General features: G+C 46.4%; 1 protein-coding gene across 8 annotated transcripts in view; it reads left to right on the top strand.

The window, feature by feature from the left end:
* The window catches only part of NAV2 (neuron navigator 2), a 378,822-nt gene that overhangs the window by 246,086 nt on the left and 104,927 nt on the right, over positions 1-27,809 (top strand). For all 8 annotated transcript variants that reach the window (XR_012918953.1, XM_012756707.2, XM_012756702.3 and 5 more), the window contains one exon: positions 11,730-11,852. Coding sequence is in view for 7 of the 8 variants with exons in the window: in XM_012756707.2 (XP_012612161.1) it covers positions 11,730-11,852 (123 nt within the window). In the remaining variant the exon portion in view is untranslated. The remainder of the gene's footprint in view (positions 1-11,729; positions 11,853-27,809) is intronic.

Here is a 27,809-nt window from a genome sequence, read left to right as displayed (position 1 = left end):
CTCTTAAAAGACATGCCGTGTTTTTATATGAATGTCCTAGATGAGGCAGGGCGTCATGGCGTGGGAACGCCGCATGCCAGCGTGAAGATCAGCACAGGTGCTTTAGTCATTGAGAACGTATCATCTGGTTTTTGTACCACGTCAAGCCACACACACACTTTTTGGAGCAGGACACACTTTTATCGACCTTAGCCAAAAAGAAGAACTACTTTTCCATAGTTCACCATGAGAGGGACCTGAGCATGACTTGGAATGTGCCCAGCTGAAGAGGTTGGGCTGACTTTTCTCTTTTCCTGTGGCCCTAGGTTTGCACAGGATGCCTTTCCACTGCAGGGTTTTGTTTTAAGATCTAAGAATTTCAGCCACGTCCTACTATCTTTTTTGGTGGGGGAAGAGGTTTGTGGGGTGGGTTTGGGACCCATCTTAGAGGTGTACAAAAAAGTTTTTTTTACACGCCAAAGAGGCAGCTGTGAGATCTACCTTTCCTGGCTCAGGGCATGGAAGGGCCCCCCTGCACCCCCTCAGCCACGGCCTGTTTCCCACATGTGCATTTGTCATGCGACGATTTTGTGGATGTACAGCACGTTTTGGATAGTCTTTTTTAATATGGAGATCTAGTATCTTGATTAGTTTAAGCTCTGAACTCTCCAGGAAGAAAATGACTGGTTCTCATTCTCGTATAATTGAATTCAGTGTTTTTAAAACTTTTTTTTTTAGTCTCATTCCCCCTTCTGGACTGAGGGTGGAGGGCTTAGTGGGAGGATAAGAATTAAGCATGGCTCTAAAGAATCACTTATCTTTCATATTTAGTAGCTATGTACCAGCCAAAATTTTGTTAAACTTTAGCTGTAAAATACCTTATAAATAAAACACTAGGCCTTTTTATTTGTCTGTTTAAAATAGTAAGTTTATAAAATTGAATATGCTTTTTCAAAACCCCTTCTTCCTACCCAGAGATGGGCCAGTCCCACTAAGAGCCAGTGTTCCTGCTGCCTGTGTAGGTTTCTGAAGGTGACCCTGTGCACATGAACACACAGCCAAGTGAACAGGGCCAGCGCCCTGTGTTGTCAGCTGTCGTGTCTACCGTCCTTGGTGGATTTAGTGGCAGACAATTTGAGCATCCCGAAGTTCCCCATTCTGGCTTAATCTTCTAACTCTTGAAGGCCAGAGGCCTGTGTATTTATTTCTTTATATTGGTGGTTCATTTGTTGAATACCATAGAGAATGAGTACCCAGAATAGTCGTTGTCTTGATGAAAAATATCACCTGCTAGAAATTTAGCATCCAAAAGCATATGCTGAATTCACTTTACATTTTGGGTCCACAGGCATGTCTGTGTGAACTACCTGATTTTCTTGCCCCAACCCAATATTGCCTGGCCAACACTGTCAAGATGCCACTTGAGGCTTCCTTCCTCTAAGAAGCCTTTCCTGGCCCCTTTCCCTGCTTTGGCCCTTGCCAAGCCCCAGGCAACCAGATGCTAGGCCCTCAAGGTCAAGGACTTGAGCCTGATTCTTGTATCCCCAGTACCCAGGCTAGTGCCTGCCTCCCAACAGAGGCTACATAAATATTTGTTGAACAAATGTCACCACCTTAAAACATGGTCCACCTCTAAGGCAAAGGTCTACATGTGGCTCTAGTACAGCCCTTCCTGCAGCCCCCAGGTGCTTCCAGAAATCCAGTTTTGCTGAGGTTGGCTGATGCTCCCAAGGCCTGCGTTACGCCTCTGTGTGCAGAAGGGCGTGTCTCCCAGGTACAAGCCAGTCACCTTCTCACTGCCTCTGTCCTCAGTACAGCTCGACGTTTCTTTCAACTGCAGGCAAGGCTAGTTATTACAAAGACATGAAATTTAAATTGCCGTTATACTATAGTCACACTGTGGCAACTAATCCTTAGGGAAACTGAGGCCAATCTAGCCCACAGTTCCTCCACCCAGGTCTCAAGATTTAAGGCAGCATTTCTGACAGTTTCAGCCTGGCTACCTACAGCAGAATTACTTACATGTCTATTAAAAAATGCAGGTTTGGACCAGGTGTGGTGGCTCGAGCCTATAATACCATCACTTTGGGAGGCTGAGGCAGGAGGATTATTTGAGGCCAAGAGTTTGAGACCAGCCTGGGCAACAAAGTAAGACCTTGTCTCTATCAAAAAAAAAATTTTTTTTAACTAACTGGGTGTGGTGGCACACACCTATAGTCCCTAGGTACTTGGAAGGCTGAGGTGAGGAATTGTTTGAGGCCAGGAGTTGGAGGCTGTAAAGAGCTATGATTGTACCACTATACTCCAACCTGTACAACAGAGCAAGACCTTGTATTTAACAAACAAAAAACAAAACAAAAATAATAAATTCTGGTTTGAGGGGAAGGGATGAGTAGGTGGAGGGAGGATGGGGCTTTTTTAGGGCAGTAGAATTATACTCTGTGATACTGGCATCATGAATAAGTGATACTCTGCATTTATTAAAACCCATAGAGCTATACAACACAGAGTGAACCCTAATGTAAACTATATGTTATTACATTAGGGTTTACATAGGGCTTTAGTTAATAATGTGTTAATATTTGTTCCTCAATTGCAACAATGTGCCATACTAACTAATGAAAATGTTAATATTAGAGCAATCTGTTGGGGAAAAGAGGAGGTATAAGGAAACTCTAATGCCAGGGCCCTGGAATATGCATATATATATGCCCCACCCACCCCCGTTACACAGATGATTCGGGTGTGTTCTGAGGTTTGAGAATTCCTGGATATCAGTCCATCTCCTTTCACCATCTGTTTCATTCCAAGAAAGAGCTTAAAGGGGCTTTGTCTAGAGAACTGTTTCCTGTGTGTTAGGATGTGTTTCATCTTTCAGAAGGTGGACAAAAAGCTTCCTGCTAATGCTAGAAATATTTGCCGCAATTCCACACTGACGGTTGAACCACAATAAAGAGAATCAGGCAAGACCACATTTCAGATGTGGGGACTGTCGTTTTTCCCAAGCATGCAGCCTTTCTTCGGAAGGGTACCCTGCCTGGTCCCTTTTTAAACAAACATAGTCATAGATTATAATGCAAATTTTATGTATGTCCATTGATTTAAACAGGAGTGATAAGTATGCTATTGTTGTAATTGTTGGCTATGTGTTTGTGTATTTTTTTAGCACAATTATGGCTTTTTTAAAATTAAAAGTGCTTATGGAATTTATGCGTGTATAGTTCCTTAGGTAGGCTAAACCAAAATGCTCTAGAAATCAGTATTAGATGGAATTTTGTTAAACTTGTGGAAAGTCACGTTTCACTTTTCAAAAGATGCACAGACCTTGGTAGCATGCTTTACCACCACACAAAAATTTTCCCACTTGATCAATCTCTCCTCTGCTAGGAATCTGTGAGAGCAAGATTCAAGGAATGGTGCAATTGAGTCTGTGTGCTAAAATTCAGGGTGACGTAAATTACAGCAAAGCCATGAGCCATGCTGAATCAGTTTATAGCAAACAAACAAGTCTTGCAATGTAGAAAGCATTGCAGAATATGTTGAAAGGACCCACTGAGCTAGGATCTGCTTCTGCCCTATTTTGGCAGAGGGACTGCAAATTTAGGGCCTGCAGCTCTGTAAGCCAACTTGAACTGGATGAGAATTTCGCACTTATGTGAGATGATAGGACCATGGCTTTCACGAGTTTCTCAAAGGCATCCATAACTTCAGAAAATTCAGGAATTTCTGCTTTAGATAGTGGTCTCTAAACTGGTTTTGGTGGTATTTATTTTTAAAATATATATGTCTTGTTATTGAAATATTGCATATGCTGCAACACACATACAAAACATAGTAATTAAAAGGATGTGGTAAGAAAGAAATGTAAAAAGAAGCACTTGAGTTTTCACTCCTGTGGATCACCTGTGCTCCCCTCTGCAGAGAGCACTGCCTGCCACCAGTGTTTCTTATTCTTTAACGTGCACACAAATCACCTGAGTAGTTTACTGAAATGCAGAGACTGATTTCAGAGGTCTGGGATACTGCATTTGAGAAAGCTGCAGAGGGATGCTGAAGCCGCCGCTGGTCCACAGCCGTACTTGGAGCAGGAGGTGGAGGGGGACACTCATGCAGTTTTGCTGTAGATGATGACCCCTGCGTGTGCTTTCTGTTCTCTCCCGAGTGGCTCTTCGGCACCTAGCTTTGGGATATAGAAGTGGCTAGTCTGTGGCACCAGTTTCCCACATTGAGGCTTCTAGGGGCCCCCTGGGACCCTTTGACTCCTCCTTAACTCAGGCCAGCCTTTTCCCCGCTGCTGTCTCTGTCCCCATGGGACGCCGGAGCTGAGCCCTTGTCTGATTAGCTTAGCAACCTCTTTGTGGTGCTCCCGAGAGAGGTGTGCTGTGCTGGCTGGGCTAGCCAGAGTTGGCTCCAGACCTCCCGCGTGGGCTCACTTCTGCGGCGACCTTGACTCTCTGCCGCACCACGACCAGGATTGAGCTGGGTTTTCCAGCTCATCTGGTTCATTTTGCAGTGAGATCAACGTGAAATTGCAGAAAAGCCGGGGAAGGGGTTGGTGCCCCTTAACCTGTGACTGACTGTTCCCGATGGGCGGCTCAGAACCACTGAAGAAACTTCCCTGCAAATAGTGACATCTATTTGCCATGGTCGTGTCCAATGCTCTGAGCCAAGGTGGCTTGCTCCAGGCTTGAGCAAAATAAAGGGAGATTTTGCTTGAGATATAAATTCAAGTCCCATATCCCCATAAAAAGAGCAAGATGAAATCAACTTGGTGATGTTCTGAAGAGCCAGCAATCTTGGAGGACAGTGGGAAATGGTGCTAAAGGTGCCCAACTCTGCATCAGACAGAAAGGTAGGAAACTTCTCTAAGCCCACATCTCCCCTCTGCTTCTGCCAGCAGTTGTTGCAAGGTTCCCCCAAAGGAATGAAAACCAAAGAAGTGCGGGTCTGTGCTAGCAAAGAGTTGCCCACTGAGGCATAAAAATGAAAGGTTAGAGTCATTTCTTACCCCTTCTTTTCCCCCACCCTCATGTTTCTTGATTGCATGCATTGTCCCATTTGGATTACTTATAGATAAAGTCCTATTCTTACAGGGAAACCCAACTGAGAAAGGCATTCTAACCTATGACTTTCTCTCCAAAGGCTGCTGTTGGTTTTGTTTCATCATGTGTCAGTTTGGGGTGACCCATAATTGAGAAGAAGCAACACCATGTTCTTTGATCGGAACTCACTTTTATTTGATTTTAAAATATATGAGAAGGTGTGTGAGTAGGATATTACCATCGCTATGATATGACTCTGTTTTTGTCATGTGGACCAACAGTGTTCAATAAATGAAATCTGCCACATTTGCCTCAGCAGTTATCTAAAAACTCTTTGAGGACAAAAGGGCTTCTAAGTGTTTCCTTAGCAGAATTTTAAGTATTTGCCTAAATGGTAGTGGTGCAGTTTTATAATTAGCACTGAGGAATGGAACCCATTTTTTCCCAGTCATATTTTTGCATTTCAGAAGCATTCTCTTCTTCCCTGTGTCCAATGTAGGTAGCAGCTTCGTTTCTTTCATAAGGATCAGCTTTCTGCAGAAGGATGTAGGCAGCTTTGTTAGACTAGCTGGTCGGTTTGTCCTTCTGTGACCCAGATTGAAGTTGACTCATCTGACTTCTAAGAGGCCCTAAACTAAAGGGATCCTTTTACAGGTTTGTCCAGAAACTCAATTTACACCCTAATAAACTCAGAGAATGAATGTCACGCTGCATTGTAACTGAGTAAAGGAGCACCGCGAAAGCGTATGTTGTCTGGGGACTTGCATGTTGGCACCATGCTCAACAGCAAGGGCTTTGCAGCAGCCCACATCATTTTTCTCAATCTTAGGCAACAAAGCATGTGTTGATATATATGTTCATATATTTATATTGACATTGGCAAGGAATATTACACACATATATATAATTATTCCATTTTTCTTTACAATGTTTATATTTAAGCCAAAGGTGTGTCCAAAAACTATAGACAGGACAGGCTGACATGTCTTTGAAGAAAAGTCATTACCTAGGGTTGATTTGATTTTTTTTTTTTTTTCTGTTTGTACTTTCATTTCCTGCATCTGAGAATTTTGTTGTTGTTGTTGTTTTAATGTTATGTTCTATTAGAAATGCACTTGACTGAAGCAGGTTGGAATGTATTTCTTTCCTATCCTGTCCCCTCTCACCTCCCCCGGTTCTTGACGGAAGGTGATTTCTGTTGAGATTAGCAACAGTCCATTTGTGTTCCTTATGCAGGCCCTGTGGATCTGTGGACTTTGGGAATGAGAGAAGCCACCTCTCCCTCCTTCCAGAGGTGACTCACAAAGCCAGTTTCACTCGGTTCCACATTATTGTGTCATTACGTCTAAAAAAGGGGAAGAGATCTATTTACTAAACGCTGGGCTCGAAATCCAGCATATTTGTTCTAACAGGTCCTATTAGATTCCAAAGCTTTTTTATAGCTGGTGTCAGCCACAGACGTATTTTGTTGAGAAAGTTCCTTGTAATAGGCATGCTGCCCTCCCAGGCCTGCCTTGGCTGGAGGGGTGCTGAGGTCTACCCTACAAGCCTGATCATTCCCCAGAGGACTGGGGTGACTCAGACAGGATGAGAAGTGGTGTGTTCTGAAAAAACTGTAGAAGGAAATATGCATGAGAACATGCTCACCAAAATTGGAGTAAACATGGCGGAAGCATTGAGAAGTTGGAGTTCACTTTTAAATAGAAGCCAGAGCCTGTTACCCGTTTGCTTAGACCTTCATGTCTCCCCTTCAAAGTCTTCATGACTGTGCCCCAGGCCCCATGCAGCCCAGTCCCAAGGTCCCGGCAACACTGAACTACTTACCCTTCCCTTAACATCCCCTCCTCCTCCTCTCTTTGCTTTTACAAATGTCATCCATGTGCCTAGATGGATCCTCTTATGGCAGGCAAACTCCTATGCACCCCTCAGAGCCTGCTGGAATAGCCCTCCTCTGTTACAGCCTCCCTGCGTGTTCTCAGAGCCTGTCACGCATTCATCAGTCACGCCATTCTTTGTGCAGCAGCAATTTACGTGCCAGTCCCTCATAGATGTTCAGCTTCACCGGGGCAGGAATGGGTCTTGCCATCTCCGTAACCCCAGCCTGGCACAGAGCCTGGAACGTAGTATTTGTGGTACTGAAAATGGAAGGCGACCCTGTGACATGGGCGACTGCAGCTGATAGCAGCAGCAGCTAGTGATTAGGAAATGCTCCCTGTGTGCCGGGCACTGGGTTTTGTATGCATGCACTCTCTCATTTAGCACACCTCAGTCCTAAGAGGTTCATCTGTAGCTTCACCCATCTTGCAGGTGAGAAAACTGGGTCTCAGAGCAATTACGCTGGCTAAAAGGTGACAAAGTTGGGATTAGAACCCACCTACCTGCACTGTGATCTTGACTATAGTTTTATTATTTCCCTCATCTGAACAATAGAGGTGATAATGCACTTGATAAGGTTCTTTTGAAGGTTGAATGCCATGATTTAAGGTGAAGCACTTAACACAGTACCCAGCAAGCACTCAGTACAGTTAGTTCTTACTAACAGTCACGTGTACTAGATGCCCCAGCTAGCAAGGGGCAGAGGAGGCATTTGAACTGTAGGTCTAACCCTGATGCTCGTGGGACACCCTAGGGTGCCTCAGCCTTGAAAAGCAAGAGCACCCACAGACACTTTGTCCCTTTAGCAAAGGCTCCCACTCTCTGCGCAGGGGTCTCTGGGGAAGCTTCGAAAGGTGGAGACAGAAAGCCCCCTCCACCCGTTGCTGCAGAACTCAGGAGGACAATGTGGGAGTTGTTCAGCAAACATCAGGATGTTACCATCACCTCATTAGGCTCTAGCACTAATTATTTATTCCCCCCCCCCCCCCAGGAGAAGGAAAGTGTGGCACTGGTGCTCTGGGATTCAGTCCCGGGATCAGCTGGTTCCTTTGCTTGTGACCTCAGGCAAGTCATTTTCTTCTCCACCCAGGGGGAGCCTCTTGTAAACTCCAAAAAACTGGGTGAGGCCAGCCCAGCCCTGCTTGCCTGAGCCTTCAGGAACACAGGCCTTTTCAACGCTGCTGGGCCAAGGCCAGGGTTTCGGATGAGCACACCAAGGACTGCTTCATCTGTAAATTACGCTTTCTTAAGGGATTAACTTTGTTAAGGCAGTTTATATTATCAGAAGCCAATTTCTCTACAAATTTGAGTCCAACAAAAACATACATTTTTGTCGAGACTAGAGGAGTTATTTAAAAACATATAATGAACCTTTTTTTTGTAAATCAAACTATTATAATTGATGGATAATAATTTGGAAAGAAATATTTTAAATTAGATTCTTGAGTGTGAGGCTGGTTCTAATAACAACTCTGTCTCCAGTGCTGTGCTGTCTCCCAGGAAAAGGCATACAACAAAATCTATTTTAAAGAATATTGTTTTTATTTCTTATTCTTTTTCATCTCTAGAGACAGAGCCTTACTCTGTCACCCAGGCTGGAGTGCAGTAGTGTCATCATTAGCTCACTGCAGCCTCAAACTTCTGGGCTCCAGTGGTCCTTCTGCCTCAGCCTCCCAAACAGCTGGTACTACAGGTGTGCACCACTATGCCTGACTAATTTTTTTTTTTAATTTTTTGTAGAGATGGGTTCTTGCTATGTTGCCCAGAATGGTATTGAACTCCTGTGTTCAAGTGATCCTCCTGCCTTGGCATCCCAAAATGCTGGGAATCCAGGCATGAGCCATTGTACCTGGTATGAGTAGTAGTAGTATTTTTAAATGATCGAATACATGTTTATAAACCTCTGGGAGAAGAGGTAAATTCCCCATTTTCCATACCCCTTTTCCTTCCCTCCCCCCACCCACACACCTTGAATGAAATAGACTGGCAACCGAACCTAGAGCGTTGCCAGACTAGTCGCATTCAGCTCCCTGACTTTCAGTTCTTAGTGTATTTGAGAAGGTAGAGCATCCTGGTTTATCCTTGCCTTTCCCTCCTATCTGACTAAACAAAGAATTCCTGGCAGCAGTTGACAAACCACATTCACCCACTGAGTCCCATCTCTCCAGGGCCTTCCCACCTTCGTTGACTGTCACTGAACCACACTGCAGCCAGGTGTTGCTGGGCTAGGGGGCTGCAGCACGTCTTAGCATTCCATCCCCAAATGCTCACCAGGCTCTGCTCTCTGGCCGTAGCCGGAAGCCAGGGGTATGTATGTGTGGGCCTTGTCTACATGCCCGGGTGCATGTAATTGCCCAACTGTGCGTGTTGTTTCACCAGCAGTAAAAATCCAGCAGGGAAATGAATGCTAAAATTAGTTTGTTTGTCCTTTGACAAGATCTCCCCAGTTGAAAGAATTTTGTTTATCTAACTGGCTGGGCAGACTTTGCTAAAATCAAAATTAACTGCCTTGCTTAATGGTGCAATAGATTGTATTTTAAAGAGCTTCCACTGAATTCTCCTTGAAAGGACATTTGATCTAGAAAGTCCAGCCTCTGGCAAAGTTACAGCATTTTGTTGTAGGTGTTTTTTTTTCCCTCCTTGTGGCAGTTGCAGGATGAATGCACATAGCTTATCTCAGCTCTGCCCTGAATCACTATATCTGTTGGACTTGCGGATGGATAGGTGGACGGAAGGACAAATGGACAGATAGATGGATGATGGTTAGACTGGCAGATACACAGTTTAATTTGGTGGCTGTTATGTCTCAGAAGTACAGTTTATTAGCATTTAAGAGGAAAGAAAACCTGTCATCAGTGTCTTACAAAAAGTTTTTGCTAAACCCCACCCTATGGCTATGTCTCTGGGCTTCATTCATTCATGTGTTCATTCGTTCAACAAAATCAGTACTTAATAAGCACTAGGCTCATGGGATATATTTGAACAAAATAGGAATAATCTCTCCTTCCAAAGAGCCTACCATCTAGTGTGAGAGACAAGCATCAAAAGGCAATTAAACAAATAATTATTTAACTATAGCTACAGTCCGTGTATTTTACTTTTTTAATTGAGATATAATTCATATATCATAAAATTCACCATTTTAAATTGTACAAGTCAGTGGTTTGTCGTATATTCACAGAGTGTTTTTTTGTTTTTAAAATGATACAGTTGAGTGAAAAGTTCAGTCTATTCTACTGTCGTGTCGTCGGATCAACCACAAACACTTGGTCTGACTCATGCCAACAGATTGTCCACGGTGTTGGCCTTGCGTCGTCTGTGGTCGTTAGTTCATAAAGGGAGGAGGAGGGGACATCAGAGGCGTTCGGTTCAGACGTGATGTCCCGGGAGCAAGGGAGGATTCCGGTGACCGTAGTGGAAGGTGCTTCTGACACTAGAGGGCTTCAGTGGGAACTTTCTTCCCTGCCCCTTACTTGAACTTACTGGTTGTGGGAAACCTCCACAGCATCTCCTAATTTTGTTCTTCTAAGGATATACCCCGAAAAGGTCCCCAGCTAGAGGAGGAAGAAATTCAAGGATGGGGAACCTTCAGGATCAACCCCATGTATGCAAAAGCAAAAATGCCGAGTGCAGTAAAATGCAGTGGTTTTGGTCAGCCGACTCTGTTTCAAGAAAATAATGACTCATTGATGTTCTTGCTACACATTATTTGACTTGAAAAGTGAAATGCCTGCATGTTCAGATACCTTGCCGGGTGATCTGATGGGGTCCATGCAAGGGAGTAAAGGATCCAAGTTTGCTTTTGAGCTCTGCCCAAGTTTTGCTTTGCCATCCTCTTCTCCTCTGAATGTGGGGGAAATGACCCAGCCAGTCTCCTTTATGGGGTGCTGTGAACGAACCAACGTGGATACGAGGTACTATGGCTTTGGACCTGAGCTACCTCCTACTAGTGCTAAGCTTTCGGGAACCTGTCTGGTTGGTAGACTGCCAGCCATCTGTACAGCAAGTTCCAAGGACCCTCCCTCCCCTAGACAACAATGGTTCCAGCAGAAGACAGCTTTGTAGTGTCACCAAGAGATCTAGAAAAGAGTAAATTAGCATTGCTGTTGTTTACAGAGTTTCCTGACAATCCCCCTAAGACATCAATATCAAAGGTGAAATTCAAGATCACAACAACCATAATGTCTTCCATTTTATGTAGTCTTACACAGATTGCAGAGCACTTCTATATCCCATATCTTGCTAATTCGCATGTCTGCCTTGTGACATTCCCATATATCACCAGCTGTGACGTTCCCAGAGTTTAGGTGAAAACCCTACAGCCCAGAGCAGCGACTTGCCCCGTGATGGCAAAGGTATTTCCTCTGTCCTCTGTCCTTTCCTCCTCTCTTAAATGTCTGCCTGCTTTCTCCGCTGTACTATTCTGTAATATTTTTGCCTATGATTTGCTAATGACTTGTCAATTTCACTTACACAGGTAAAACACCTGCTTGTATAATTGCTGACATTAAAAAGAATGTCATGAATACATCTGACAGTTAATTTTATTCACTAGTTCCCTTCTGCTTTATAGATTCCTGTGAGTTTGGGTTAATTAAGCTGAGGGTTTTTTTTTGGTTTTTTTTTTTTTTTTTTGCTAGCAAGTTGGTGATTCTCTAGGTTGAATCAGAGGCTGAGTTATCCTTGGGCGTTGATCGGTGACAGAGCCTCAGGGAATCCTCTGTTCCTTCCCCCTTAAAGCACAATGAGATGGCCATGAAGGGCTTCTGGATGTGAACAGCAAGCCTGTTTGCCACTTGCTTTTGACCCTACATGTGCCTCATCCTCTTAAAGGTACATGACCGACGGTGGACTTGGCCTCTACACCCGTCGCCTGAACCGTCTCCCTGATGGGATGGCTGTGGTGCGGGAGACCTTGCAACGAAATACCTCCCTGGGCCTCGGAGACGCTGACAGGTAAGCTCGCTTCGGTTGGGGTTGGCAGGATGCATGGGTGATTCCAAAGTGGCCTGGGAAGTGAGGGTTGTGATGCTAGGAGAGTGGTGGGAAGGCCTGGCCTGGGGTTGGGAGCTGACACACTGGGAGAGGGGTGCTGAGCGCTCTTGAGTCCTGCTTCAGTGCAGGGTAGAGCTGCTGACAGCAAGAACACAGGGAGCTCAGGCTTGGGTGCTTCCGTTGTTGTTTTGACTGTTGCTACTGCACCTTCGTCAGCTCAGCAGGCCCCAGGGGTCTGCTTTACTTCCTCTCTCATTAGCTGGCTTTCTAGGCATTGCACCTTGGGGCACACATGTCCATGTGCAGAAGGGAGCCGCTTCACCTTGGCGGAGCAGCCTTCCCCGTAGAGCCTCCTGTTGCCTGGTAGTGGGAGGCAAGGCTTAGAGATGTAGGTTTATGTGCCACGTGCTGAGACGTTGACATTACCGGGATTGATCGTGTGTCATCACCACCGCTGTCAGAGAAGAAAAGAGCTTCAGAAAACGCTAGGATAAAGAGGTCTATTGGCCTCCCAGTTCCAGTCCTTACTCTGACACAAACCTATTCTGTGACCTTGAGCAACCCTGTTAAAGAAGGGCCTTGGACTATATGATTGCCAGGATCCCTTCCAGCTCTACTGTGCTATAATTCTGGATTTCAGCACAGATTTCAAATAGCCTTTAATGATCTGGCTGTTCAAGGATTTTTTCTGGCGTGCTTGACCTCTTTCCACATCTGGGTTGATGAGACGTAGTGTGGAATTCAGATGTGAGTGCTTTGAAATGACTGTACTCCTTTTGGGTGCTAAACCTCATATGTCGGAAAGCCAAATAGTAGCACGAGGACAGCTTCCTGCTGTTCTCTTGGCAGGGCATGCTTCTTACAAAGAGCTAAGTGACTCCCGTAGTTGTCTGACTTTGGAGAAATAGGGCAGCACACTGAAGAGACGGATACCAAAGTCAAACCCAGAAATGGAATTTGCTGAAGAGGAATCTTCATGTTCTCTCAGGGAAGGCTGGGAAACACTGAATTCGTTGTTAGGAACTTGGGATCTGGCCCAGTCTCTACCACTGACTCGAATGTGTCCTCCTTAAGTCTACTCAGTGTCCAGGCTTGTGATTTATATGTATCAGAGATGACAAAAGGCTAGGGTTCTAGCACAAGTTGGTTTTTTCTCTGCCGTTAATGAAGACTAAACTCTCTGTAACTAAAATCTTTATAGTAAATATTATTGAGGGGAAAAATCAACATGCCCACTGGAGATTTCCCAATTATCTTTCTCATTTGTGTTCTCTTGTATACATGTAGTTGATTGGTAAATTTATCAGCATAAAATGCAGGCCCCTTATAGCAAAAGAAGAATCTGCACTAGGCAGTTTAATTTAATGCTTCATTGCAGGGTTAATGGAATTATTAGAGATCACAGCTGAGCTTGTTTCTGCTTTTGGAGATGGAGGATTTGGGGGTGGGGTTGGAAAGATGGGTAGCATTTGTTAGGTTGTCTTAGTTCAGCTTATGTGGCTGAACCAAGTGGACAACAATGTCTTCTGGTTCTCCCTGGACTGGAATACTCAGATATGATCATTTATTTAAAACTGAATGGATGACTGACCAGGTTTTCAAGAAAGAACTCAGATTGCTTTTTAAAGAAATAGGATTTAATAAGGATTATAAATTTCTGTTTTATATAAGTTCTGACCTATAGGCCAGGAGATATTTTGCATTATTCTAGAATATGCTAAATTTCTTTACTCTCCAAAGTTGTTATGAACAGACCATAGTAATGCTTCATCTTTGGCTGTGTTAAAATAGTAGTGGATTTTTTTCTATAAAATTCTTCATAAAAATCTCAAATATATAGTAGTTATGTACAGTTGCAAAAATATATTCTAGATGACCATTTCCCAAAGTGGAAGGCTAACATAAGTAATATAGGGGGTAATTTTAGATAGTAGACAGGAAAATACTTCTTTTTAATAATTACACTTTAATTTTAAGATTTTTTAAAAACTTACAACTAGTACATCAAACCTATGATTTTACAAATATTGCTTAAGGTAAGGATAGTGTAGGCTTGAGACAATGCAGTGTAAAATATCGAGGAAGAATATCACAGATGGTGTGTAGTGATATCAGAAAGAAAAGTAGTATGCAAATTGGTTACAATTTGGGTAATACTGTTTTTGCCCCCATAATCAGAAATATGTTCTTTAAACAACTTAAATTAGATAAATGACCAGAATTCTTCCTTTTTAACTTGATAATCAAAGATCTCAGAGCTAAGGTATTTCAAGGAAGTTCTGTATGAAAAGACAGCCCAGTGAATTCACACAAAAGCAATAGACCATGTGAGTTTATGAAGGAAATAGGAAAAGTACTGAGAGATTAGATCTGATCAAACTTCAGCAAAGGGAAGACTAGTACAAGAAAGGCAGATCCCTGTTTAGAAAATCTGTAACCTCAGCAGTGCAGCTCAGAACAGCTATTGGAGGGCAAGACCTTAGAGGACGCTGGCCTACCGGGCAGAGCTTGGCTGTTTGCAGCAGGATGTGGCTGCAGTATCTTTAGGGTTATTAAAAGTAACTGATAGGAATGTGTACCTTCGGAGCCTGGGAGATAGAGACCATGTCAGTTTGTGAGTCTGGTATGTCACCAGCCGGCTTCTGAGAAATAATAAATGCAGATAGTAAATTCAAAATGCCTAGTGTACCCTTGATCTCCTGTCACTCTTTAGGGTTGCCACCTCTGGGCTCCAGGTTTTTCCTGATAGTGATCGGTGGCTACTTCCATCAAACTAGAGCCAGCCGGCTGAGAAGGGAGGATCAAAAGGGACAAATGGAGGTGGCTTATTACATGTCATAGGCCCCAGATAACGGACAGATAAAGGGAGCTTTGGCCCGGAGGTCTCCGAACTCACAGCCTGGGAGGAAGAAGAAATATGCCAAGGAGGGCCGAGAGGCTGGGCTAACAGTCAGGTGGCTTGCTGGACTCCGGCAGCTCCTACGTGAGCCACTGTCCCCTCAGAACCCACGAAAAGTTCCTGAACTCCAGCGAGATGAGTGCTTTGAAAACATAAAGCTCAGGTCTGGGAAAGTTTTTTACTTCTGAGTCCCTGTCTTGGTGGCTCCAAAGCCTCAGTGGGCTCTCGGTCCTCTGCTTTATCAACCTGTGCTTTAGCATACAACGGGCTGGGGCAGTTAGCTGCTTCTCCTAAAGGACATCGCAGGGTTGTCACACACCTGTCACCGAGAACACCAGGAGAACAGAACTCAGGCCTGGTGTGCACATCAGATCAGAAGGAGGACTTTGCAACTACCTGGTAACTTTCTTCTAAGCCACTGGGACACTTACTGAATGTCAGTGGCTTTTCTTAATTTAGGCAAGAAAACCAAATCACTTTAGCCCTTCCAAAGACAAAAAACAAATGCTGTGAGGTAGAGTCAGCCCAAGACTCGAACACAATGAAAATGTCCCTCCAACTTTGCAGGCAGAAAGGAGAGACCTTTTTTTTGTTCTTGTTAAAAGTTTTTTATTATCCTCCAAATTATAAAAGCTTTAGGTGTAGAGATTGCTCTTTCAGTTAAGGATTCAGAGTCGCTGTGCAGACTTTCTGGGGCCCTGGCCTTGGTATTCAGAGCTGCCCCAGTTTCAGCTTGAATCCGCTGAATTCAGCCGCTCCCGGGGGGAGTGCCGCAGCGTGAGGATGTAACCATGCAACCTGGTATTTGAGCAGCCTGCCAAGCCAAGCCCTCCTTCCCACTGGGAGTGTCACAAGGGCTCCAGGAGCCCAGGGCACCGCTTGGCTTTGTGATTCACGTGGAACAAAGCAGTCCTCCTGGCTCCAAGCAGAGCATTCACAGATCCAGGCCTGACCTGGAGGGAAAGGTGTAGACCAGGCCAGAGGTCCTCAGCCAGCAGATGGAATTTGTCGTGGGGATCCCTTTCCAGGTGGTAAGGCCCCAAGCCACTTGTTTCTTAGGCATAGACCTTGCTGAGAGCCATGGAAGAGAAGGAGGAAAAATGAGAAGAGACTGTCTCCCTTACCCTCCCTCCATTCCAAGCCCCCCAAAGATGTCCACATCCTAATGTTCAGAGCCTGTGGTTACATGATAAGGGGGAAATAAGGTTGCTTATCAGCTGACATCTAGTTAGAGAGATTACCCCAGGATATTCAGATGGGCCCGGTGTAATCACAAGGTCCTTAAAAGTGGAAGAGGAAGACAGAAGAAGAGGTCAGAGTGAGTGATGTGATTTGAGAAGAATTCACCCTGCCATTGCTGGCTTTGAAGATGGAGGAAGAAGGCTCCAGCCAAAGCGCTCAGGTGGCCTCTACGAAGGGGAAAGGACAAAGGACGCTGCCCCAGGACCTCCAGAAATGCACGTAGCCCTGCTGACACCCACAGCTTTAGCCTGACGGACCCATGTCAGGATTCTGACTCATAGAACTATGAGATAATACATTTTTTGTTGTTTTAAGACACCAAGTTTATAGTAATTTGTCATGGCAGCAATAGATAACTAATAAAAACTTATATCAGAAAGTAATAACAATAATCGTTGCCATGTCCCGATGGATTGCTATATACCAGGAGCCGTGCCAACCACCTTTGCAATATTACCTCATTTACACCTGACACTTACAAAGGAGATAGTATCCTAGTTTGATAGATGCAAAGCAGCGGTTCTCAGGGAGGGTCAGTAAACTCGCCTCTCTGAGTTTGTTACACAACTAGCAAGTGTCCAAGCTGGGATTTAAATCCAGGCCTGCTGACCCTCCCCAAATCCTACAACCACCTAACATATGGCCTCTTGAGGGGATGCTCTTTGTAAAGATTCTTCCATTCCCTAATTCTGAGCCTTTACCTTGGTGTCATCTCTTTAAATGAGCCCTTAGTCGCTAAACATACAAGCAATAGCCAAACAGCTGGAAAGGTAAACTCAATCCTTGAGGGAGAATTTGAAACAGTTTGCATTAAGAGGAAAAAGGGGATGTTCTTGATTTGTCTCCCCATCCTAGATGTTTTGCGCATGAACACTGCAGGTGGGTTTGCCCTCACCCCTTTCCCATGTGTGATCTCAGACCTCAAGGAAAAGGTCCTTTCTTATATAAATCTGGGCCAGTTTGCTCCTTGGCCTCCTTGCAAGTTCAGAGGGAGGGATGCCTGTTGGTGAATTCAGACCTATTGCAGTTTTTTATTTTATTTTTATTTTTTTATTTTTTTTTTGAGACAGAGTCTCGTTTTGTTGTCCAGGCTAGAGTGAGTGCTGTGGCATCAGCCTAGCTCACAGCAACCTCAAACTCCTGGGCTCAAGCAATCCTCCTGCCTCAGCCTCCGGAATAGCTGGGACTACATGCACGCGCCACCATGCTCGGCTAATTTTATATATATATATATTAGTTGGCCAATTAATTTCTTTCTATTTTTTATAGTAGAGACAGAGTCTCGCTCAGGCTGGTTTTGAACTCCTGACCTTGAGCAATCCGCCCGCCTCGGCCTCCCAGAGTGCTAGGATTACAAGCGTGAGCCACCGCGCCGGGCCCTATTTTTATTTTTTGTGTGTGTGACAGAGTCTTACTCTGTTGCCCAGGCTAGAGTGCCGTAGTATCAGCCTAGCTCACAGCAACCTCAAACTCCTGGGCTCAAGCAATCCTTCTGCCTCAGCCTCCCGAGTAGCTGGAACTACAGGCATGCGCCACCATGCATGCCCGGCTAATTTTTTTTTTCTATATATTTTTAGTTGGCCAATTAATTTATTTCTACTTTTAGTAGAGACTGGATCTCACTCTTTTTTTTTTTTTTTTTTTTTTTTTTTTTTGAGACAGAGTCTCACTTTGTTGTCCAGGCTAGAGTGAGTGCCGTGGCGTCAGCCTAGCTCACAGCAACCTCAAACTCCTGGGCTCGAGCGATCCTTCTGCCTCAGCCTCCCGGGTAGCTGGGACTACAGGCATGCGCCACCATGCCCGGCTAATTTTTTTTTTATATATATATCAGTTGGCCAATTAATTTCTTTCTATTTATAGTAGAGACGGGGTCTCGCTCTTGCTCAGGCTGGTTTTGAACTCCTGACCTTGAGCAATCCGCCCGCCTCGGCCTCCCAAGAGCTAGGATTACAGGCGTGAGCCACCGCGCCCGGCCTGGATCTCACTCTTGCTCAGGCTAGTTTCAAACTCCTGAGCTTGAGCGATCCTCCCACCTCGGCCTTCCAGAGTGCTAGGATTACAGACGTGAGCCACCGCGCCGGGCCCCTTTTGCAATTTTGTGTTGTTAGCTGGGGGAGGAGTCCACAATTTCAAGTTCCTGGGCCAGAGCTGATACTTGCCTTTAGTGACCTAGGAAAGCCAGGGCCACCAGAATCTGCAGAGATTCTATAGTCATCCAAAAAATTCTCTCTCTTGGTCTTGGCTAACCACTGTGTGACCCCTGAGGCAGTGGCTGGCGGTTGTCTACCCAGAGCTTGGGGGTCTGCAGGGCCTCCAGAGGCTGGACCACGGTTTAAGGAGAGCCCCCCAAACCTGTTCCCTCCTCATCTCCTCTCTGTGCCTAATTCCGACCCTCCCACTGTCACCAAGTAAAGCAGGGGGGATCCCACGCTCTGACCACTAATCTCACTTCATACCATCTCTAGCTGCCAGTGTTTGAGCCGTGTTGCCCCTACATCCAAGTGGTGGCCATGAGAGGACATAGACCTGGGTTACCCAATATAATAGCCACCAGTGAAACGTGGCTGTTTAAATTTAAAATTAATTAGAAGTTCAGTTTCTTAGTTACACTGGCCACATTTCAAACGCTCAAAAGCCCCGTGTGGCTAGTGGCTACCCTGTTGGACAGTGCAGACATAGAACATTGCCAGCATTGCGGAAAGTTCTCTTGAATAGCACTGAATGGACCGTCTCAGTTACATCGCGAAGGCAGCTGTAGAGTGAAGAGGAGACCTGGAGTTTGCTGTAACCAGGCCCGGGTTCCAGTCCTCACGTCACTTAGTAACTCCCTTGAGTTTCAGGTTTTTGTCTCTAAAATGGGGACGGTATTCATACCTATCTAACAGGACTGTTGTGAGGGTCAGATGAGGTGAAGGAGGGCGATGAACGTGTTTTGTAAAGTACCCAAGGTAAACACTCTTAATTGTTCTTAGGTCCTGCAAGCCATTTAGGGCAATCTGGGTTCTCCCCCTCCGCCCCTCACTTTATATTAACTCATAAGCCCTCTTCCTTCCATAATAGCTTATAATAATTACATATAATAAAAGAACAATGATAAATTAAAGGAATGTAGTGTTAGGGCCAGGGGGAAATGTAAGTTAGAGTATGATTTGCGGAAAAGGGAGAAAATAGAAAACATGGGTACATGAATCATAAGGTCCTACATGGTTGCAGTTTTGAGTATTTTAAGCATTGAGCTTCCTAGTGGCCTAGGTGAAAATGAACTTGGCCTTGCTTTCTCCACCTCCCTTCTTGACTTTTCCCATACTATTTTGTCTTCATCTCCTCTTGCCAGGGTCAATCAGTTGAGATCTCTCTCTCTCTCTCTCTCTCTCCCCTTCCTCTCTCATTTCCTTTGACTACCTTAGAACTCCCTGTGTACCCATTATGTCCCTGAGCATTTTTCAGTCCTGCATTCAAGGGTTATACCCATTCTCTTTGGATGAGAAGGTGCCTCCAGCACAGTGCCCCCGACATCAGTGATCTTTTTTGTGTTTCCTTTCCATCCCCTTTCCTCCTCCTCCTCCTCCTGCTTGTGTATAGCAAGGAGAAACAAAGGAGGGCGTGAAAGTCACTTTCATTTTAGGGCTCATAAAAGGAACCTTAGAGGCAAATCTCCATTTCCGCAGTGACAGGGTAATAATTACTGCATTGGCCCTTCCCAAGGGCCTCTTTTTTGCCGGTACCACTGCCTTCCTCTTTAAGAAGAGCTGCTGCTGTGGGATCGGAGGGCGGGGGCCACCTGTGCCGCACAGGGGGGTGGCGCCGACAGGAAGCAAAACATCTGTACCTTAAACCACAAAGGAATTCTCCTGGGGGTTGTAAAGAGAAAAGAAGGAATAGTGTGCAGAGTACCATTTCTTGTGCCTGGGGTGTTTTCACATTAAAAAGAGAAAAGCAGTATGGCGGCCCCGTGAGAACCTCCCACTCACTGATGTTGCCCAACGTCACAGCTCTGTTCCATAGCTTTGTTGCACTATATAGTAGAAGCACAGCTGAGTTGGAGGTGGAGAGGTAGGGGCGACAGGGGAGGGGGCAGGAAGAGAGCATAATCATGCCCCCAAAGAACATTTTCTGTAAGTGGTGACTTTTCAACGATTGTTTAAAGATAGACTTAACGGTTGTTCAAAGTATGGATGAAAAGATAGCTAGCAATATGAAAGCAAGAATAAGAGTCCAAAGAGAAAAGCCAAAATGGGGAACCTGGCCCCAACCCCAGGTCAGAATCTGACTATATCTGTACCCTACAATAGAAAATAACTTCATGTGTTCTAATTCAGGTACCTGGGAACATTTTTGTATCAGTCAGGATAGGATAGGTTATGCTGCAAAACAAACAGCTCCAGAAAAAAAAAAAAAACCCACCCACACTTTTTGTCCATTGCAGGCTGGTGGGAGGCTACACTCTATATCATTTTTTGCTCTGAGACCCAGGGTGCTAGAAAAACTACCATTGAGAGCATTGCCAATCTTCATGGCAAGGAGAAAGAGAACACGCTGTCTCTTAAAGTTTCTGCCTGGCCTGGTGCAGTGGCTCATGCCTGTAATCCTAGCACTGTGGTGGGCTGAGGCATGAGGATCACTTGAAGCCAGAGGTTCGAGACCAGCCTGAGCAACATGGCAAGATGTCATCACTACAAAAAATAGAAAAATTAGCTGGGCATGGTGACTCTCACCTATAGTCCTGGCTATTAGAGAGGCTAAGGCAGAGAATTGCTTGAGCCCAGAAGTTTAAGGTTGCAATGAGCTATGATGATGTCACTGCATTCCAGCCTGGACAACAGAGCAAGATCTTGTTTTAGAAAAACAAAACAACACAAAAAATCCTTTCTGCCTGGAAATAACTCTTGTATGTTTCCCTCCCTTGCCATTGGCCAAAGGAAGTCACATAGCTACACTTAAATTCGAAAGGGAAAGGAAGTGAAGTTCTCCCATGTGCCTACAAGGAGAACAGAAAATATGTGGTGAACTACAACTGTCACTGTTTTATTATGTACAAATGACTGCCTGAGCTCAATATGCTCCCTCTCCCCTTTAATCAATTCTATATTATGCAGCTCATTGCGTATTTACTGTATACCTATCAGATGCCAGGCACTGTGCCACCCAGTCTGACTACATGGCCTCTAGTAGCTTCTCTGGGTGGGGGAGAGTGAGAAGTTATAATTGCCTTTTTGGTAAATAAAAGAACATGATAACTAAATTGGTTAAGGAATTATATCCAATGCTATGGGGCAGTTGTATTTCAACAAAGTATTTGTACTGTGTTTTGATATGTGACAACTTACAGAAAATGCTGATGATTGCTTAATATTTACTGAGCATCTGCTATGCACCAGGCCCCTGGGATCTAAAGATGAGTAGGACTTCCCTGCACTCAAGAAGCTTGCAGTCAAGTAGACACAAGTAGTTTGTCTCCAAACCTAAAAAACCATTGTCTCCAAACCTAAAAAGCCATATGCCAAGTGCTACAGAGACTTTTGCCATGTGCTTTGGGAGCAGAGAGGACTGGAAGCATCCCTGGGGGCTACGTGTGGTCCCACATTGAAAGCTTGCTGTTATCCTAGTAAAATGCAGGAGGCTTCTTTTCCTGCCAGTGGTGATGTGAGAGCTCCTTTAAAAATATTACCCGTATGTCCAATAGGCCTGCTTATCTCATCCTCCATTGGGATTTTCTTTTTGTTTCCTTTAATATCCTTTGTCTGTTTTAAAGGGCAGCCTAGCCGTGATTTCTGTTACTGAAGTGTAAGATCGGATTGAGATGAGCCCAGCATATAAGGCAGCCCTTACACTGGCCCGTGGAGAAGTGCCCCTAGTTTCAGTGTAACCTTTATATTGGTCATACCGGACAGCTGTGACAGCCCAGAGTGGCAGTGAGACATCGTTTCTATTCAAGGTTACTTTGCATGTGAATGTATTTTCCCAAGGCTGCCCCTCCTGAGCCAGTTCATGTCAAATAGAAGCTTTCAGCGCCAGGGTTGGGTTTGTTCAGAATCATCAGTGGTAGCCCTCTCGCTTTGCCAGTGAGGAAATTGAGATTTTTAGTGGCCCCAGTGACTGCTGTCTGTCCTCCAGGCTTCAGGAGCAAGATCATCTCTGCGTGGGGTTGGAAAGCGTGAACTCTGAGTAACTCTGATGAAAGCACGCGTAGTCTATTTGGTGATGATTATGAAGGCAGCCATGCAATAAGGGAAGTGGTGCTCCAGGAACCAAGAGACCCTGTCCTAGACCTGGCTCTGCTACCAGTGAATATCTTGGGCAAGATGCTTTCCCTCCCTGTTCCCTCATCTCTTCATCTGGGCAGTCAGACTGGCTGATTTTAAGGTGCCCAGGCTCTAGTAAGTCAGTGTTCTTGTTTATCACTCCCAGGGCAGAGTTAACAGAATGACTCGTGGGTGTAGCTCATCCATGCAGGGCAGGCAGTCTGTGAACTCTGTCCCTGAGTCATGATGACAGTGTCAGCATGTGATAGTGTTTCGGTGAGGAGTGGGGTTCTTGCCCCAGGCCACTCGTGTGTACAGACACAGCAGGCGGAGCAGCCCCTGCAGCTGTCTTGCCGAGGGGCCCCCTCTTCTGCATGCAGCAGACCTCTTCCAGGGGGAAGAAAGCCTCAAGGTGTCCATCCTGACTGTGCTTCACAGCTAAGCCTGGGCTAAGCTGCGATGCGCTTAGAGGCATCTGAGAGAGGCGGGTAGCTGTGGTTGCTGATGGCAGGCACTGGAGAATGCCCAGGCGTGAAGGACCAGAGGAAGTCTTCCCAAGGAGAAGTGGAGGGAGGGCAGAGCTACGGGGCCTTGGACCTTCCTGGTGCTTTGAAGAAAATCTGCTATCATACATTGCATGAATTTTGTTCCAATTGGAGCTTCACCAAAATTATATTAGGAGATGAAGCTCATGGAATTGTAGTCTTATTTTCATCGAGATAACAAAATTCCAAGTAAGCGATAAGCAATGAATTATATTTATTTTGGTGAGTGTTTTGTCCCAGGATTTAATCAGACTTGGATGCACGTTGTTCCGTAAATCAGCACTAACAGTGGGTGCTGCCTGTCCAGAGCAGGGCGGGCGGTCAGCTGGGGAATGGGCAGCTCTGGGGCATTTGGAAGGACTTCCCCATGCTGTGATTTTTCATGCAGTTGACAGACTTTGCATCATACACCAGAGTCCCAGAAGACAAAACAGCACTTGGATTTGAAAGTTATACAAGGAAATGAGTTTTACATATAAGGAAACTGAGGCTTGGAGAGGTGACATTCCTTCCCCAAAGCCACAGTGCTGTAAGAGACAAAGTTAGGGTTTGAATTAAGGTCTTTCTGGCCACAAAACCTTTGCTCTTAATCATCGTATCTGCCTCCCTCTTTGGAGGCTCAGTTGCCAACCCTCCAAAATGTGAAGCTTGTTGGGAGCTGCGTGAGTCACCGGTGAGATCTCCTTGGTGCCATGCACGATGGAGGTGCTTGCAAAGGCCACCACATCTGGATCGCTGGCCTTGTAGACAGTCTCCTTCCCAGGTGTCATTCTCCACATCTGGGAGCTCAGCAAACAAAGCCCCAAGAGTGCAGCTCAGGCTCGGCCCATGCTCTGCTGTTGCTGAGCGAATTCCGCCCCTTACTTAAGAGGATCTTACAATGCTTGAAGCTGCAGGTGTGATATTTTCTCTTAAGAGCATTTAACTATTTCTTAACCCCCAGCAGAGGCTGCAGAGTTGCCCTGGCCATATCGATCACACCAGTTGATCTTTAGGGTCTGCCCACTGTCGCCTGCTCCTGGGAACGGCTTTGGCTGTAGACCCCTGTGGCCGTTCCGTGTCAGTAATCCAGGAACGGGAGGCTGGCTTTGTGTGTCCGGCTGCGGGCCCGTTGTTTTCCCTCATCCGCTACATACGTTGATTTATCTCCCTCATTAATTGGTGGTGCTCAGGACTGTAAAATTGCCTGAAATGAGATCTGAGGAGAGACTGACACTTTGAGGGATGCTGCAGGATCGTGTGGAGGAGATTGAACGGGGAAATGAGGTGGTTGCATGGCTCAGTGGGCTCAAGCCCCCAGCTCGAGGATTTCTATCGGCACTGCTCCCTTTAGCTTATCCTGAGATTTGGAGAGAGGGAGTCACAGCCCTACAGTTTCCACGGTGGCAAAGTGAGGCTGAAAAAAATGCTCCCTGGCTGCTTATTTGGGTTGTCAGCATGTGGCTTTGGGGCAGCCCATGGGTCTGCAGCAGGGGAAGACGTGCAGTAGAGCCACGGCACGTCGTGGTCTCGGCAGGAGTCTGTCGTGTGCCTTGGAGAGGGTGCAGAGGTGGACTCTGGTAGGTGAGTGCGGGAGCCACTTTGGGTGCCCTACTGCCAGCCAAGCGCCATGCGGGCAGAGGAGGTGCATCTCCAGGTCCCTTCTCACTTGCGGCAGCGCTCCCATGGAGAGATAGGGCCCATGAGGACTCTGGGTGCACCGGAGACGGGTGCTCTGGGAGGTGGCTTGGGCTCCGCCGCAGGACTCTCCGCAGTTTGGCACCTGTGGAATTGGTCTCTGGGTCTCATTGTCAACAAAACAACAACTCTCACTTACTGAACACCTGCTGCATTCTAGGTATCCTGCTAGGTGCTTACGTATTAGCTTTAGCCTCCCCATTTTGTGAATAAGGAATCCTAAATTGGTGAACTTAAGTGACTTGCTCAGGGTTACACAGGCAGGAGTGGCAGAGCTTGAAGTCCAACCCAGGAATTCAACCCCTAAAGCCAGTGTTGTATCTGAGACACCAGGCTGACCCGTCTCTGAAGGGGAGGGCAGGCCACAGTTGACTTGTCCATGGATCCAGCACTCTCAGAATAATCTGGAAGAGCCTTTTGGCTTCCTTTGCCTGAGGAACCCTGGCTCATGCTCCAGGGCTGGCTCTGGGCCTGCCTTCTCCTCTCCTTCCCCACCCAAGGTAGGATCCTGTGGGGGCCTCTCACCCACCCAGGGCCTCCCCATAACTGCATTTGCTTTCTGGTAGCGCTTAACATACCCTTGGAACCATAGACTCCTAGGTGTGGCCTCCCCTAGGGACTGAGGAAGAGGAACCAGATGATAGCATGTTATTCTGGGCATTTCCAGGCTTTGCAAAGAGCCTGCTATATACAGTAGTAGAAGTTTGCTATATAATTCATTAAGTAACAGTATCATAGGAGTTACTGAATATTTAGCTTCCTTCCCCTTTGTCCATCCAGTGTGTCTTGGCAAACTCCCTCCAAACAATTGCAAATCTCTCTGCCTGCCCCCTCCTTCTCTCTCTCTCTCTCTCTCTCTCTCTCTCCTCCTCCTCCCTCCCCTCCTTCTTTTTCCTTTCTCCTCTCCTCTCTCCTTTCCTCTCTCTTCCTCTACCCTCTCTCTCCCACTGTCTCATCTCCCCCCTCCCCTTCTTTCTCTCCTGTGACCTTCTTGGCCCACTGTGGCCATCATGGCCTTCATGTGGCACATCCTCCACCAGCAGCCATTGTCATCTTCTTAATATATACATCAGACCTCACACACCATGCCCTGTATAAAATTCATGGACCATGAATGAATGAATGACTGCCAGGCACCGTGGTGTGGGGCTGATGGGGAAAATATTCAGAGCCAACGTGCGGCAGGCAGCAACCAACCAGAGCAGGGCTGTGACCCGTCAGCATGGGGCATGAGCCGACTGAAAATCAACCCAAGCTACAGTGTGTGCTAAACCCTCCCACTAGGTCCTCAGTCATTGCTCAAAAAAAGTTAACTATGGCTCAAACTGCCTTCAAAAAATGGGTTTATTGGCCGGGCACAGTGGCTCACGCCTGTAATCCTAGCACTCTGGGAGGCCGAGGTGGGCAGATCACTCGAGGTTAGGAGTTTGAAACCAGCCTGAGCAAGAGCGAGACTCCGTCTCTACTATAAATAGAAAGAAATTAATTGGCCAACTAATATATATATATATATACACACACACACATACAAAAAATCAGCCGGGCATGGTGGCGCATGCCTGTAGTCCCAGCTACTCGGGAGGCTGAGGCAGAAGGATCGCTTGAGCCCAGGAGTTTGAGGTTGCCGTAAGCTAGGCTGACGCCATGGCACTCACTCTAGCCTGGGCAACAAAGCGAGACTCTGTCTCAAAAAAAAAAAAATGGGTTTATTAAAGTCCAAGAGGTTCCTTTATGCGAGACTGGATGGTTTGAGCCAGCCCACTACCATTTTTGAAAAACAGTTTCGACCTATGACCCCACTGGTGCAGATTCCAGCTTTGCCACTATGTAGAGGTCAGTGAACCGTCCTGAGCCCCTGTGCCCTCATCTGTACTCACTTCCCTGAGCTGCTGTGAGGTTGCAATGAGACGCTGCCAGGCACAAGGTTCACAAAGGGCTGGGCCCAGCATGTGCCCTCGATCAATGGTGGCAATTTTTATTTCGTAATGGATTAGAATGCCCATTTCACAGATAAGGAGAGCGAGGCACAGAAAAGCTAAGAAGCCCGAATCAGGGAGCCAGATACAAACATGGGTCCACTCACCCCCGGGTCCAGTGCTGCAGCCAGCCACTGGCCTGCAGGATCTTATGCCACGGTGTCCCCTCTCTTTGTAATCTGACTTGGTAGAGTCTCACTCAGCGCTTGTCCCCTCCTGCTCCTGCCCTCTGGGGACTTTCAGTAGAAAAAGCAAAAGCTATTTAAGGCCTGAGACCCTAATGGGTAACAGGCACAAAAGCCAAAGTAGTCAACACCCCCTGTGCCCTGGCAGGAGGTCCCAGTCCTTGGAACCAGCAGACTAAGCACCGTGTAACAACATCAGAGGTGCAAACCTGCTAAAATCCCCAGCAAAGGTCTTGAAACAGAACATGAAAGGGTTTATGACCCTGTGGATTTGAACTTCTTGTGGAGCCAAGCTATAATTCCAGCTCTGCTTTTGGAAGCAAAGATCAGAACCATAATTTGAGGAGGGCCTCAGAACACGCACTGATTATGTTTCAGGACTCAAGCTGTGGGATGAAGCTGCCGAGGGAGGGAGGGCCCGGGGTACTGACTGGGAGGGGTGTGCAGGGGGGTGTGGGGAGATGAAGCGGGGTGTCTAGCGGAGGCAATTAAATGTCCTTGCTTCTCCGTTTAAACAAAGGCCCGGAGGAAGCCTCCCAGAAGGCTGGCTCTTAATGGTCTGGAATAAAGGGGTAGTGAGCAAAGCCAGCAGGCTGGGGGAGCGAGCTAACGTGGTGCCCCCAGCCTTGAATGTCCCCTCAGGAAGTCTGCTAGGCAGGCCTCGGTACACTAGCAGCACTTGTCATGCTAATGAACCAGCCTTTCTGGTGCCGCTGCAGTCAGGCCCAGACTTCAGGTTTGAGCTCCACTGGAGAGCTGGCCATGCTCCCCCCCCTTGTCCCCCCCTCCTCATGGCACTCCTCCAGTGCTGCGGTGCCTGGCACTGTCCCTCTGCTCCCACTGCCACTGTCCTGCTGTGCCAGCCGGGTTACCCAGCCTGTCAACCCCAGCACAGCCGCCGCGATCCTCCTCAAACACAAATCTGACCGTGTGCGTCACTCAGCAGCGTAAAAGTCCTTTGTGGCTGCACATCATATAGGGGATCAAGTGCAGACTCTTGGGATGGAGCCAGCTTGGCTCTGCCACCACTCGGCCCCACCTGGCACGTCTAACCCAGCAGCGCCAAAGGCTTTGTCGTCCCCAGCACACTCCGTGGGTTGTGAGTTGTGAGCCTCTGCGCAGGTGGAGTGCCCTCTGCCTGGACAGCCTCTC

This window comes from Microcebus murinus, chromosome 4, assembly GCF_040939455.1.
Source record: "Microcebus murinus isolate Inina chromosome 4, M.murinus_Inina_mat1.0, whole genome shotgun sequence".
Taxonomy (NCBI): domain Eukaryota; kingdom Metazoa; phylum Chordata; class Mammalia; order Primates; family Cheirogaleidae; genus Microcebus; species Microcebus murinus.
The sequence above is the reverse complement of the archived record's forward strand: the minus strand, read 5'-3'. Positions and strand labels throughout refer to the sequence as shown.